Here is a 16,667-nt window from a genome sequence, read left to right as displayed (position 1 = left end):
CTTGGATAGTATGGAGATCCAGCCAGTCCATCCTAAAGGAGATCAGTCCTGTGTGTTCATTGGAAGAACTGTTGTTGAAGCTGAAACTCTAATACTTTGGCCATCTGATGCGAAAAGCTGACTCATTTGAAAAGACCCTGATGCTGGGAAAGATTGCGGGCAGAAGAATGGGACGACAGAGGAGGAGATGGCTGGATGGCATCATGGACTCAATGGATATGGGTTTGGGTGGACTCTGGGAGTTGGTGATGGACAGGGAGGCCTGGCATGCTGCTGCGGTTCATGGGGTCGCAAAGAGTTGGACACGACTGAGTGACTGAACGGAACACTGAACTATCTTTTTATGGTTTTGTTGTTGTTTGTCTTTCTGTTCTTACTTCCACAGTTTCTCAGGAAATGTTCTTTGTTCAATGTATTTCATCCAGGTTAGAATCCTGAGGTGAGTGATAGGAGATCTGGTTTCTGAGTCATAATATTAAATCATCATATTATATTGGATAATGTACTTATTTTCCAGGATGGAGTTTTCTCATCTCTGAGATGCAAGTTCTGAAGCTTAACATTTTGTTACTTTAACTAAGGGGACATGGAATGGATAGAAGCTTCTCTTAGAAATGGTTATTAGATTCCTAAGCTAAAGTTCATCTTGTCAAGTGAAATTAATAAATTAAAATTTCAGGAATTTATAAAAACTGGCCACTTTTTTAGTTATAATTTGTGGTAGTATTAAGTAAACACAGGTATTCTCATTCTGACCAAGCACAGAAGTTACACAGTAAAATAAAAAATAAAAGTCATTTCTGTTTCTTGGTTCCCTCGAACTGGCTTTTGCTCAAGTAAACATTATTTTTCCGACTTTTCTCTCACTTCCTATGAGGACAAAGGAAACCAGACAGAAAGGATAATTTCCCAAAATGCCTGAAAGATAAATGTTCCTGCAAAAATGATTGGCATAGAAGGAAGTTAGAAGTCTTGCTTCATTGATTTTCTCCTGCTGTGCTCTTCTGTCTGCTGTGAGACACATGAAAATATTAACATTTCTACATATGCATGGTTTTGTATGTTCAGAAAATATACTGAATGGGTAGTTGAAAAAAGTAACCATTTTAATACTCTGAGGATTTTGAGACATTAAGTTTTTTTATGATCAGTTGCAATCCATATTTATCAGTAAGTAGTTCAGGAAAAGATATCATTTGGGATTCCACAGGAAGATCAGTTGTTTGGATCAATGAAGCATAAAAACCATCTGTCTTTTTGTTTATTTCTTTAATATATAATTGTACTTTGTAATATCCTGGACTAGTAGCTCAGGCTTTGAATCCTAAGGCCATGACCATATAAATAAATGGAGTGGCAAATATGTTTATGACTGAATGTTATTTCTTTTCACTTAAGGCTGTTGGAGAACTCATGTAGCAAGAAGTAGATATGATTTGATCTTTGAAGTCTGTTTATTAAAGCTGCTTAGGTTTGTCTCCATCATATATTGGATAGTAAAATCTGCTTATATTTATATTATTTAACCTTTTATTTGCATGTCTAATCTCACCCACCGCACTGCTGAAGGAAAGTTGGGGGATAAGAATGGACATATAGATGCTGTATTGCATGGCTTAGAATGAGTTTTCAGTGCGTGTCTGGTAAATGGGATCAAGAATAACATGTGTCTAAATACCTTCACTATCCAAAATTAACAGAATTTTACTCTTAAATTATTTTAAAAACTGCGTGAACTTTTTCTGAGCTTAAGCTTATATTATGCATGCATCTTTAAGGAGAAACCTATTTAATATCCAAACTAAATGGAGCAGAATTGTATCCTGAAAACCAGTAATTTGGCAATTCACGCTTGCCTCTGAAAAACACAGGTTTTATATTGTTAAAAGGCTTATAATTTAGTTGTAATCTAGAAAAATGTAGGAAATAGAAAAGGAAGATAAATAATAAACAATTTATGGTAGAACAAAATATATAAAGTACTCCCAAAATGTCATAAAATCACTAGGATTTCAGGGTTCCAGAAGAATGAATCATCAAGTTCATGGACACTATAGAAGTAGCATTCTATATTGTAATTTTGAATTTTAGGAAGAATCAGTTCAGTTCAGTCACTCATTCAAGTTCGACTCTTTGCAAACCCATGGACTGCATCATGCCAGGCTTCCCTATCCATCACCAATTCCCAGAGTTTACTCAAACTCATGTCCATTGATTCAGTGATGCCATCCAACCATCTCATCCTCTGTCCTCCCGCCTTCAAATTTCCTAGCATTAGGGTCTTTTCCAGTGAGTCAGTTCTTTGCATTAGGTAGCCCAATATTGGAGTTTCAGCTTCAGCATCAGTCCTTCCAATGAATATTCAGGACTGATTTCCTTTAGGATAGACTGGTTGGATCTCCTTGCAGTCCAAGGGACTCTTAAAAGTCTTCTCCAACATCACAGTTCAAAAGTATCAATTCTTTGGTTCTCAGCTTTCTTTGTAGTCCAACTCTCACATCCATACATGACTACTGGAAAAACTGTAGCTTTGACTAGACAGACCTTTGTTGGCAAAGTAATGTCTCTGCTTTTTAATATATTGTCTAGGTTGGTCATAGCTTTTCTTCCAAGGAGGAAACGTCTTTTAATTTCATGGCTGCAGTTACTATCTGCAGTGATTTTGGAGTGCCGCCCTGCCCCCCAAAATAAAATCTCTCACTGTTTCCATTGTTTCCCTGTCTATTTGCCATGAAGTGATGGGACCGAATGCCATGATCTTAGTTTTCTGAATGTTGAGTTTTGAGCCAAGTTTTTCACTCTTCTCTTTCACTTAGGAAGAATAGGACTTAGGAAGTGCTTATTCTTCACAGTGAAAAGTGCTATTCTTCACTTAGGAAGAATAGGATTCCAAATCACTCAGTCGTGTCTGACTCTTTTCCACCCCATGGGCTATAGCCTACCAGGCTCCACCGTCCATTGGATTTTCCAGGCAAGAGTACTGGAGTGGATCGCCATTTTATTCTCCAGGGAATCTTCCTGACCCAGGGCTCAAACCAGGATCTCCCATGTTGTAGGCAGATACTTTACTGTCTGAGCCACCAGAGAAGTTCTCAATTTAATTTGAGGAGGTATTCTTATAAATATCTCCCATTAAATCTCCAAGTTAAATCCCAGGCACACAGTTTGACTTTTCTGTTAATTCTTCCTTTCACTGAGATTTTTCCTGTCTATTGCTTTAAGTGGTAAGTAGAGCAAAATATAAGGTATTCTGAATGAAATACTGCATTGCTCTTAAAAGAACAGATGGCAACAAAAACCAAGACTAAAAAAAAGGTTGTGTTTTTGTTGTCTTTTTTCCCCAAAAGATAGTTATTTTACAGTTGATGTACACTGATTTATTTCTTGAAAGCAACATAAAGCTTTTTATTTTAAAAATAGTATTTGCTCTCAGAGACCCTATAGACACTAATTTTTACCTATTATGTTTCAGTTATTTTATCATATTCTATATAGATTCAACTGAAACAAGACACAGATGATCCCTGACTTCTCAGTGCAGGGATAACTCCATAACATAGTAAAGATTAAAGAAAAGCAAATGGGAATTTTGTGTAAAATATCTGAAGTGCCATGGGGAAGAGGGGTGGGAGCATGTGGGAGACTATGCTAAGGGAATTCAGCCATGTTAAGGAGCAATCAGAGAAGTCTCCATAGAAAAGTTGGTATCTGGTCTAAAATTAAAAAGCAAGCTTTGAATTTGGATAAGTAAGGTGGAGAGGAAATTCAGAGTCCAGGAGGGGAAGACGCATGCAAGATTGAGAAATTGAAAGGATTAGAGTGAGTGCATGATGAGAATTGGAGAGAAAAGGCCGAGTGAGGCAGAATCCATGTCATTGAAACAAACCATGAACAGCTATTTAGATTTAATTTTAAAGGAAAATCATTTAAACATGGTGTGCTATAATTAGATTTGCATTTCAAAAGAGTATAAATATCTATTGTGGTGGAGCAGGAATGACTTCAGGTAAGGGGAGTGCTTCAGAGGTCTTTGTAGTATTCCATCTGAGAGGTGATGAGTGGTGTTCTTGATTAGGGTGGTGGAAGTGTGGATGTAAAGAGGTGGCTTTGAGAAATCCGTGAGCAAGGGGTAAAGATGTGGTAATTGTGTGTGAGTGAAGTTCAGGGAAGAATCAAAAATGACTCTGACGTCTTTCTACAGCAATTGGGTTCTTTTTTTGTTGTTTTTGTTTTTTTTAATTTATTAATTTATTTTTTTTTACTTTACAATATTGTATTGGTTTTGCCATACATCAACATGCATCTGCCATGGGTGTACACGTATTCTGGCCTGGAGGATTCCATGGACTGTATAGCCTATGGGGTCTCAAAGAGTTGGACACAAATGAGCAACTTTCACTTTAGTAACAAAGAAATGCCCAGGATACCTCAGTACATTTAACTCAGTAAATAAATATGGGTTCTGTTTACTGAGTTAAACGTACTGAGGTATCCTGGGCATTTCTTTGTCACTAAAGTGAAAGTGAAAGTTGCTCATTTATGTCCAGCTCTTTGGACCCCATAGGCTATACAGTCCATGGAATTCTCCAGGCCAGAATACAGGAGTGGGTAGCCTTTCCATTCTCCAGGGGATCTTCCCAACCCAGGGATTGAACCCAGGTCTCCTGCAATGCAGACGGATTCTTTACCAGCTGAGCCACAAGGGAAGCCCACTGTGGCTCTGTTACTATGTACCCAACAAAAGATACCATGCGTGAGAAAGAAATCTCAGTCTTTGAACTCAGAAGGATTTGGGATTAGAGTTGCTGCCTCCAACATGTATTTTTGGCAAATTTAAGCCGAGTATCTGTTCCATAAATTGCTAGTAATAATACCCGACCCACAGTTGCTGCAGCAGTTAGGACTAACATACATAAAAAAGCTGGCAGTGTCTGTCAAGCAGTAGGCTCTCAGCATTGCTGCAGTTGTCTGCCTATGTGCTTATTCCCCACAATAATGCAAGCTTCTTGGCAGTAGAATGGCACTGCCTGCTACTCATCTTTGTATCCCCAAATACCTGGTTAAGTGCCAATGCACACTGGAGAGTTAATAAATATTTATTGAATGTACAAATAAGATTATTGTCACAATTTGGTTTTTCTTTTACAACTAATTTGGCATAAACATGATAAAGATTGTAACCCCAGTTGAAATTACTTACAATTTCAAGTTTCTAATGCTGTTACTTCTGTTAAACATCAAGGCTTAGAACTATTCCTGTAATAGAAGGGTGTGTCTTGTATTTCACTAGATGGCACCAAACCATTGCCCTAAAATAGAACTAACATAAGGAAGTGGGAGAGGAGGGTAAAGGGCTGGAAAGTCAGAAAGCCTGATTATAATCTACATTAGATTTCTATTGGTGATCTCAGGGGTTGTACAAGAGCATTAACTGTGCTTTTCCAGTTAGATTCTCACAGGCATATAATTATAGTTTGCATGCCTTGGAATGTGATATGATTTAATTAAGCACAGGGGACTTATTCAGTCCCTCACAGGAGAAAATTAAGTACTTAGGAAACAGCATTACTGTACCTTATTCAGGCCACTAGGGTGCATTGCTGTTGAAGCTTTTTTTTTCTTCTAATTTTTATTTTCTCTAAAACTTTAATTCCCTAGAAGAAATAAGCTGAATGGTGCCCTAGTGATCTCAGTGTCTTATGACTCCTTCTCATGACCTTATTAAGTTAAACTTTGCAGGCAATGACACTAGTTTGTTTTTTAGTTTCTTAAAATTCGTGTGATGTACACTGACATTTTCCCTAAAAACAAATCAGCTGCAAAGGTGAGTGGAAATGTATTCCTCATAGTTGAAGTTTTATTTTCTTTCCCCAGTCCATTTTTACACTCTACTAATTGCCTGTTGTATGTTGAGGCTTTTGTGAAGAACAAAGATGTCACTGATGGATAAGCCTTCTTGCTCCTGTTACTATATTGCTGATATCATAATTATTCAATATCCCACTCTACATCTGAGCAGCATAGTAGCTGGATTTTAGACCTTTTTGGAACATTGAACTCCTGATATGTTTGTTTTTTTTCCCCTCTACATTTACTGTGAATGGTCCTAATTTTATTTAACATCTATTTTCTGAGTCTGTATGTTCTAATATTTTGATATTCAGGCACTTCTTTATGAGGTACTGCTGGGTAGGCAGCTAGAAGTGTTCACAGAGATAAGTTGGTCCAATCTGTACAAATTTTCAGGGATTATAAAAACTAAGTAAAGTGTTACTCAAATTATAACTTGGTGTCACACAAAGTTATTTATGTATGTATTTTTTGATGTAAATATATGTACCTAACCAAGTACTTCCATTGAAATTGGAGTAATTCTTTTTCTAATGAAAAAATATGAAGATTCACTTATTTTTTCAAGAACCAGTGTGACTCTCACAGTGTCAGGGCTGTCTCTCTCTACCTGGAGATGTTTTCTATATTGTAATTAAGCCAATAGCAAACCTCTTTGCTCAGAGAGTCTCAGTAAATGGTTTTGATGAATTGGCATAAACATGGTGTGATGGAGAAAAGTACCCAAATGTTCCAAACCATTCTTGGGGCAAATAAATGAGTTAGAATCACTGGTTGTGGCACTGGCCTCTTTGTTAAGTGAATAGGGATCTGAGGGTTACCGATAATCTAAAGTGAAGTATTTGTGATGTGAGAACTATTTTCAGTATTTTGTAAGGTCATATCAATTAATCAAAGAGCATTTATCTAATTAAATAAAAAAGTAAATACTAATGTTATTGCTATTTGATATCTATATTTGCTGGGCTGGATGAAGCACAAGCTGGAATCAAGATTGCTGGGGAAATATTAATAACCTCAGATACACAGATTGCACCACTCTTATGGCAGAAAGTGAAAAAGAACTAAAGAGCCTCTTGATGAAAGTGAAAGAAGAAAGACAAAAAGTTGGCTTAAAGTTCAACATTCAGAAAACAAAGATCATGACATTCAGTCTCATCACTTCATGGGAAATAGATGGGGAAACAGTGGAAACAGTGGCAGACTTTATTTTTTGGGCTCCAAAATGACCACAGATGGTGACTGCAGCCATGAAATTAAAAGACGCTTACTCCTTGGAAGAAAAGTTATGACCAACCTGGACAGCATATTCAAAAGCAGAGACATTACTTTGCCAACAAAGGTCTGTCTAGTCAAGGCTATGGTTTTTCCAGTAGTCATGTATGGATGTGAGAGTTGGACTGTGAAGAAGGCTGAGCTCCGAAGAATTGATGGTTTTGAACTGTGGTGTTGGAGAAGACTCTTGAGAGTCCCTTGGACTGCAAGGTGCTCCAACCAGTCCATCCTAAAGGAAATCAGTCCTGAATATTCATTGGAAGGACTGATGCTGAAGCTCAAACTCCAATATTTTGGCCACCTAATGTGAAAAGCTGACTCATTTGAAAAGACCTTCATGCTGGGAAAGATTGAAGGCAGGGGGAGAAGGGGGTGACAGAGGATGAGATGGCTGGATGGCATCACTGACTCAATGGACATGAGTTTGAGTAAACTTAGGGAGTGGGTGATGGACAGGGAGGCCTGGTGTGCTGCAGTCCATGGGGTCGCAGAGTTGGACATGACTGAGTGACTGAACTGAACTGATATCTATATTGTTGCTAGGTTGTATATTTTTGATTAGGTAAAATAAAAATAGAATAGCATGTTTTCAGGTTGTTTTACTTGTTCTTCATTACCTAGATACAGTTTTGGTTCAATAAACTTTTTGTTGTAGTTACCAAAAACATGTTAACTAATTAATACAATTTATTTGACACATTCTTTCAAACCTGTGGTCCATGGTGGAAAATTAATAAAATGAGTCTTTGATATATATTGCTGATTGCAGTCCTGAGGCCTAAGGACACCATAGAGACATTATCCATGTTTCAGTAAGGAGAAATATGTTGAATTTGTGTCTGCATATATTAACCCTTTTTGTCCCAAATATAATTTTTAATATTGGGGGAGATTCTGTGTCAGAAGTTATATGGATTGGAAAAAACAAACAGCATTGTGAAAGAGCTGAGATAAGTGTAGAATTACCTAACTGTAGTAGACATTTTTTTCCAGCTAAGCAAACTTAGAAAGAGTATATGTCAAAAGTGAGTGAGTAAGTAATTGTTAGTCACTCAGTCATGCCAGACTCTTTGTGACCCCATGGGCTGCAGCCCACCAGACTCCTCTATCCATGAGACTTTCCAGGCAAGGATACTAGAGTGGGTTACCATTTCCTTCTCCAGGGGATCTTCCCAACCCAGGGATCGAACCTGGGTTTCCTGCACTGCAGGCAGATTCTTTACTGAGTGAGCTACAAGGGAAGCCCTATATGTCAGAAGTAAAGTTCACTTCTAAATAGCAAATCCCAAGAGTTTTCTGTGTTATTCCTTCAAAAACATAACTTGGCACACTCCAAGGTGATGACTAGGTGTAGAGCGTTTCTGTTGCTTGTCTTTGTTTTAGTAGAATCCATTTGTGCTAAGTAGGTGCCTGGACTTAGCATACAAAACCAGTGGCTTGGGTTTATTGTAAAATGGTAGGAATGACAGAGCGAATTGATATACAAGGTCTTTAATGGTTCACTAACAACAAATGGACCTCTTCCACATCAAACTGAAGCCCTACATAGACCAGTCCTATGTACTGTCATTTACAGAAAATCTTTACCCAGATGTTTTATGGGCTAACACCACCCTTATGGCAGAAAGTGAAGAGAAACTAAAAAGCCTCTTGATGAAAGTGAAAGAGGAGAGTGAAAAAGTTGGCTTAAAGCTCAACATTCAGAAAACTAAGATCATGGCATCTGGTCCCATCACTTCATGGGAAATAGATGGGGAAACAGTGTCAGACTTTATTTTTTTGGGCTCCAAGATCACTGCAGATGGTGACTGCAGCCATGAAATTAAAAGATACTTACTCCTTGGAAGGAAAGTTACGACCAACCTAGATAGCATATTCAAAAGCAGAGACATTACTTTGCCAACAAAAGTCCGTCTAGTCAAGGCTACGGTTTTTCCAATGGTTATGTATGGATGTGAGAGTTGGATTGTGAAGAAAACTGAGCGCTGAAGAATTGATGCCTTTGAACTGTGGTGTTGGAGAAGACTCTTGAGAGTCCCTTGGACTGCAAGGAAATCCAACCAGTCCGTTCTGAAGGAGATCAGTCCTGGGTGTTCTTTGGATGCTGAAGCTGAAACTCCAATACTTTGGAGTTTCCTCATGTGAAGAGTTGACTCATTGGAAAAGACTCTGATGCTGGGAGGGATTGAGGGCAGGAGGAGAAAGGGATGACAGAGGATGAGATGGCTGGATGGCATCACCGACTCAATGAACATGAGTCTGAGTGAACTCTGGGAGTTGGTGATGGACAGGGAGGCCTGGCGTGCTGCAATTCATGGGTTTGCAAAGAATCGGACACAACTGAGCAACTGAACTGAACTGAAATATGCATTTTAATACTTCTTTGAACCACTAAAGTAACTTAGATATTGAGAGCCCTCAAACAATTCTTTATTTGGGATTTTTTTCTTGTTTGGTGCAGACATCATTTAGCAAGCTATAAAATCAGTCTGTACATAGAACTAAATTATTTCTTGATTAAAAAAAGAATAAAATATAACAGCAGAATTTATGTCAGTAATGTTTACCTATTTTCCATTTGCAGTAAACTCCACAGTTTGAATTATAAAAGCAAACCATATAAAGGAGTTTTTAAGTGTTGTATTAAATGACTTTTCCCTTGCTTAGTCCTATGCCATCTTGACACAAATATGTGGCTGAAGGAGATAATTTTTTTTTGTAAGTAAAAGAGATTATTCTGTTAGTTTTTGAAATACCTAATATTTACTCTGTTGAAAGTTTAGAAATTGTTATAGGACTGCTTATAGAATTAATTTATTCAGCAAACTTTACTAATTTAATAAGATTTTTAGGCACTGAGAGATACAGTACTTAGAGTGAATATCATAGACACTGTACTTATTCTTGTGGAACAAAACTCTAACAAAAGAGTCATCCAGTTACACACAAAATGATAATGAAACATGGAAAGTCCAATCATTGATGAGATATCAAGATTTGAGAGCACCTAGCAGGAATGCAGAGGGTACGGGGGGAGGGCTGTGAAGATTCTGGTGAGGCATAACATTTAAATTGAGACCTGCAAAATGAATAAGACTTTGTCACCTGTGGCAAGTGAAAGTGTATTTATTGATAAAGAAAAGATAAACAGAGGAGAGAGTGTTTCAGGAAAAGGGACAAACCAAGCCTCAATACGGTCCTATGGTTAGAGTGTAGACCACGTGTGAAACTGGGACGTAGTGTGTAAGGGGAGAAAAGACAGGACCTGAAGTGAGGATGTGGGCTTCCCAGCTGGTACTAGTGGTAAAGAACTCACCTGCCAGTGCAGGAGATGTAAGAATCATGGGTTTGATCCCTGGGTCGGGAAGATCCCCTGGAGAAGGAAATGGCAGCCCACTCCAGTATTCTTGCCTGGAGAATCACATAGACAGAGGAGTCTGGTGGGCTGCAGTCCATGGGGTCACAAAGAGTTGGACATTACTGAAGTGACTTAGCAGCAGCAGGAGCAATGAGGATGTAGGGAGGACCACACATGAAGGGCATCCTAAGCCTCATGCCCTAGGAGCAACTGTATCCTAGGGCATAAGGGAAGCATAGGAGATTTTAAATAGAGGAAAATCATTTCAGATTTATATTTTAAAAAGTCTCTTTGGCAATAATGTGGACAGTGGGTGGAGAAGAGCAAGTAGTGGAATCTACTCAAGTCATGACTTTAGGTGAAAAAGTATGGACTTTGCATGATGAGAAATAGGAACTGAGGGTTATTGCACATGTGTTTACCCTTGGGGGTTTATGTTACTGCCTTCTGATTAATTTTTTTGGATTCTCTTGGAAATCCTGAGATGACTGCTGTAGGGCCTCCCATGTGGTTATTCCCCACTTTATTTTGAGATTGTGATTACTGAATGCAACATTTTGCAATTCAGCTGTTTTTATCATTTGGATTGCATCTGTAAAAGAAGTAGTCTTTAAAATGTTCTTGTAAGTCATCCAAATTTTAAGTATTTATATTTATTCTCTGAATGTTTTTTTACTAGAAATTCTTGTTTTCAAATTCTTCAGTCCTCTTCCCAGTTTATTTCATATTCTAGAAAAGTTTTTCTTTTCCTTGAGAGAACACTTTCTATGGTTATTGAGCACCCCCCTTCCAAATCCTATCATATCACATCAACAACTAAAACATTATTTCTAAATGGACTTACAACCCCTCCTTATTCAATTCGTAGACCCTTATTTATTTCATATGTTACAAACTAGCCTCCTGATGACTTCAATTGAGTAGCTTATGCATGCAACAGAAAAGTTTGTAAACTCAGACCAGGTTGAACCACATATTTTAGTAGTTAAGAATTCGAGTCCATGACTCAAGTCAAATGCTTGGCCCCTTGTAGAGCAAATATGCATTTGAGTAGGTGCCTCCTTTTTATTTCTTGAGTGGATCAGATCATGTGATGGCAGCTCTGCATGGTAGAGGAATGGTTGTCGTTTCCTTTAACATGGCTGTTTCACATTTGTTCCCAGGGCAATATCCTTTTCCCCAGTCTCTAACTTGCTCCACTACCTGAAATGGCTTCCCTCTTCCCAAGCAGTGATTGATCATCACCTATCCTCTCTGTCTGAAACAAAACTTATTATTTTCATAGTGTAGCTGATAGAATTGCTGTGTCTGTCAGACCTCTTTATTTCAAGTGATCAAACAGTCACAGGGTGCTCTGAAAGTCAGGCAGCCATTAATCAGAATGACCAGGAATGCTTAAGCCTTTAAGGAACACTTGCTTTACACTTAGAAAGCAGGCACTAGTTTCCCTATAATTAGGAGTTCATGACTATTTGCAAAATGCAAGAGAGCAGTTTTCATTGACACTACTTAAAAACACAAGCTGGACAAATGGAATTGCTCTACTCACTTAGCTTCTTCATGCAGTCACGAAGTCTGGTTTCCAAGCTGAGCACCCTCTGATGTAGCTCCTCATAGTCATAGGCACCGATCTCCTCCTGAATTCCCGTGAGGACAGCAGACAGATTCCGGATTTCCTCCTTGAATTGGGTGATTAACTTGGCATCTGTTTTGTACTGTTCTAGCACAGGAATCAAAGGCAGGAGCTCGTCCATCTTCTCTTTCAGCTCCTGTGAAAAGCAGCCAGTTGTTTCTGAGAGTCACTTAACCAGATCAAGCAGCTACATTCTTCTTCATGATGCTACAGGAAGATTATTAAAAAAGATTCATAATGCCTTACTGATTTTTTTATTGAAATTGGGTATTTCAGGAGCATGTAAGTGGCCACATGATCATTAGTAGTAAATCCACTTATCTCACGATTCAGTACAAGAACATCTCTTTAAATGGTTAGATGATTTTCTATGCAACGAACTGATCCTTATCATAATGACAGAACTTCCTATGGTAGCAGTTAGGGGTTTATGTAAAATATTGCTTTCTGGTGACTTTTTATAAAGTGAACAATGCATTATTTACTCAGGAAATATCAGTATGGTCCATCTTCTAAATATGAATTATTATAAATAGGTCAAATACCCTGTTTAGCCAAGTCTACTTACCCATTAACTAATTATCAATAATATAAGGGTATTTATAGAAAATTTTGAACCCTGGAAGAGCTTTACACTAACAGAGTTTTTCCAATTTTAGGCTTGTTCCATTCCTCCCTTCTACTCCTCCCTCTTTTTAATATCCTTCTTAGCACAGCATCATTAGGAATGTAAGTTCATCAAGTATAAAAAAATCATGCAAAGCTTTGCAAAGCTCAAAGAAATGTATGTTGCTGTTTACTGTTTTGAATTATTACTTATATTCTGACTTCATTTGCCTTAGCATAGGTAATTTAGAGCTCGTTATGTAGGGCAGAGTTGCTTACCAGTGTAGTAAATTAACTCTTTCAAGGACTAAGGTGGTTATGATTCATGTAATAAATGAGCATAGAGTTTTTTGAAACGGAAACACTGATTTTTGTCTAGAGAACAAGAAATATACTTTGCCAATGCAGTTTTTCCCTCATTCTTATTTTAGGAATGAGTTTCTGGCCGTGTCACCTTTTTTTTTCCTTTCCTTTAAGTTGATGGTGGTACCCAGTAAAAATATTCCATGAGTTTGATTCAGTTGTAAATTTATTACAAATTTTCTCATTTGTGGAAGAGCTGTTACTGCTATGATCACTTGAGAATAATCCATAGGTGTTGTCAGAAACCATGCTGTATGCTAACTAATTTAAGGAGCTGAAAATTGCATTTTACAATTACGTTTAGAAGATGTCGTTACTGTCAATGTGTTAAAATAACAAGAGCTCCCATTGCCACCCTGATTTATGGGCTTCTGTATCTTGTGGGGAAATTTCCATGTGTTCTGTAAGACTGGAATTCTCAGCATTTATCTGTATGTCCATGTTGAGTGGGAGGGAGCAGAGGGTCTTAATGATGAGAAACATTAATAAATATCACAGTCAAAAGGCAGAGTTGCAGAGCTTTGCTCATTTTAGGGTCTCATTTTGAAATAAACTTCTTAGTTTGAGCATTTTGTGCTATCCCTAAAGGAAGACACAATTGCTTCATTAGAATTTTAATGAGAAGAGTTCTGATAGTACCATTTGCTGCACATTATAACAACTGTTACAGTGATGAGTTTTACATTCTACTTATGGGTATATTGAAAAGAGAGCAATTCAGATGACATTTTCGGTGGCATTTTATTTCCCCTAAGCTAAAATCTATATATAGATATGGGTAAAAGTGTTAGTCACTCGCCTATGTCTGACTCTTTATGGCCCCATAGACTGTAGCTCATCACTCTTCTTGTCCGTGGAATTCTCCAGGCAAGAATACTGGGGTGGGTTGCTATTCCCTTCTCCAGGGGATCTTTCTGACCCAGGGATCGAACCTATATCTCCTGCACTACAGGCAGATTCTTTACCATCTGAGTTACCAGTTTATACGTATATAAATTTTGGAATCTTTTCAAAAATTTATAATTCAATTATTGGCAGTCAGTTCTAACTCAGGGCAATTGTCAGAGAGCAATGGAAAGTCTAACTAATGTATGTATCAAATACTTAAAATATGAAAGTACAGTAACACAGATCTGTGTGCTTAATAATCCTTTCTTGAATTCCACATTCTACTACATTGCTCTTATAGCAAAGAGTATAGCTAGACTGTCTTACCCAACCAAGATCTCTTCATAGAAGAAAACAGTCTCAAGTATGATATCTGAGACTTTTTTTTTTTAATCATAAAGGATATGGAAGATACAACATACTTAGATTTTTTGGCAAGTTGAAGATGGTGTGCTAGAGGAGGATTTTCTTCCAAGGTAAACGTATTAAATGGTAAACTTACTTTTGGAATGTGCCATTTCTTCTTCTCAAATATGGCAGCTCAGCAGCTAGAGCAAAATCTGACTCGTGGTAGGACTTGGTGAATAAACACATTCAGCAAGTATATATTGAGCATTTAATTATTATTATTATATTTAATTCAGAGAACTATGGTTTAGTTGGAGAGGCAATGTAGCACTGGTTTAAAGAGGTTTAACTTAGGAGTTGGACTTTGTAGTTCTGATACATATTAGATATACGATCCTAGATGAGTTGCATGATTTCTTTGTACATGAGTTTCTTCATCTGAATCATGGGAATAAGCATAGTGTCTACCTTACAGGATTTTTGTGAGGATTAAAGTAGTTAATATATAATATATTTAAAGTTATTGAAACTATATGTTGAATACATGTAATTCTTCAGAAAAAATGATGCTATTATCATTATTGCTGCATGAATTTTGACATACAAGTTCAGTATATACATGGATTACATGAACTAGGAAAATCAAAATCATTATGTCCTATGATGCCGCCTGAAAATTAAGTTTTCTTATCGGCAACTTGTCTGCTGCTAGACACACTTACAGAATAGGCAGTTTTCTCTCTCTTTTATTTTTTCTCCCAGCCTTGTATCTTTTTGTTTCTTTGTCTCCTATCTTCTCCCTAAAGTTCCCATAGATGCACATACATCATCATGTGTCACCAACTCTGCCAGCCCTGGTCCTGCAAGCAGTTCTTTGGCATGAGTTCTATGTTGTCCATCTAACTTTGAATGATTTTCACTTTGAGCCAGAAACTCCGAGCTCCTCTCCTTCTGTCCCTCTTCCTTTCTGGGAATGCTCCCTAGGCGCTGTAAGTGCCGGCTTGTCATTTCTTACTTGGTTGATGGCTGCAGCATCAGGCTCACTGTATTGCTGTATACCCTAATCTTGAATATTGAAAATTGACATAGAAAATCTTTTGGTTTTCTTGCTCTCCTGTGTGATTTAATATTTTCTGGGGAAGAAAGTGAGCACTAGTCCAAAACCATTTTCTTGATTATTGGTAAATCTTTCCCTGAAAAGATTTTTGATAACCCTTCCCGTGAAGTTGTCTAAACAAAATTAATCACTTCTCCCTTTGTGCTGTCAAGTAATGTTTATGCCTCTTTTTACTGTCAGTGTGACCAGTTTGTTATGTCTCTTTCACAGAAGAGAGTTTATGTGTTATATACCCAGCAGAGGGCCCAACACTGTTTTGTGCACACTATGTGCTCAATAAATATTGGTTAAAATTAATTTGTTTGCTTGTCAACCTTATATCCTTCTGTGTTTACCATTTCTCCATAAATTCTCTATCCTTCTAAGTTTGCTTATTGTCTCATTCACAGTAATCTTTCAATTTATTTTTATTTTCTAGGCCTTGCTCTGATTTGTTATAGTTTCTTAACCTTCTGGCTTTGCTTGCTTCTCTCTTTAACCTCAAGATTCATCACGTTAGTCCCCTCTCTCATCAGTACCCTGAACTTCCTTACCCTCTTGTCCTTCTTTTGTATCTTTCTGATAAAACTTTAAAACTGGCTCTCTATTCAGGCTCCTGAGCAGCAATGAAGGAAATGACAAAACAATGATAATTTCTGCCATATTAAACTGTGTCATCCAGAGATCCTATTTTGTGACCCTATCTCCCTGCCAATCACAGTTATGTGTGAAAATAACTTCTGATGTTTGACCAAGAACTTGAATTCAGGACCATTCCCTCAGCCTTAGCAATGAATCTTACTTCCTAGTTGGCAGGGAAAGCAGAGGCTATTATGTTTGTAAAATCTTAGTCTGTTTTATAAACTATGTCCTGTGCCTTTGTCAGGCAGACTGTGTCTTTTTCATAGAAGATCAAATGGCATTATCATGGTCAGATTTTATTTCAGTCTACGACAGTGTCACATAGTGTGCTCAAAAGCACCATTTCTCCATTTTCAGTGTTTCTAGATACTCAATAATGGCTTAAAACATGAAAAAAAAAACACTTTATTTGTAAATAGTGAAACCAACCCTCTTCTATGTGCGGTTAATAATGGTGGTATTATTGCTTCTTTTAATAATTTATAGTCTCTATATTTCTCCTCATATTAGCAAGGCATAAAATCATCATAAAGTCTTTGACAAATTTAGTTATTGATTTTCCTATATTTCCCATTGGCATACACATTGAAATGCCTTTAAATCTATCC

The 16,667-nt window shown here is 37.5% G+C and overlaps 1 protein-coding gene across 3 annotated transcripts in view; it reads right to left on the bottom strand.

The window, feature by feature from the left end:
• The window catches only part of OLFM3 (olfactomedin 3), a 222,479-nt gene that overhangs the window by 18,750 nt on the left and 187,062 nt on the right, over positions 1 to 16,667 (bottom strand). For all 3 annotated transcript variants that reach the window (XM_070786019.1, XM_019958391.2, XM_019958389.2), the window contains one exon: positions 12,033 to 12,252. In XM_070786019.1, coding sequence (XP_070642120.1) covers positions 12,033 to 12,252 — 220 coding nt within the window. The remainder of the gene's footprint in view (positions 1 to 12,032; positions 12,253 to 16,667) is intronic.

This window comes from Bos indicus, chromosome 3 (genome assembly GCF_029378745.1).
Source record: "Bos indicus isolate NIAB-ARS_2022 breed Sahiwal x Tharparkar chromosome 3, NIAB-ARS_B.indTharparkar_mat_pri_1.0, whole genome shotgun sequence".
In the NCBI taxonomy this organism is placed as follows: domain Eukaryota; kingdom Metazoa; phylum Chordata; class Mammalia; order Artiodactyla; family Bovidae; genus Bos; species Bos indicus.
The sequence above is the reverse complement of the archived record's forward strand: the minus strand, read 5'-3'. Positions and strand labels throughout refer to the sequence as shown.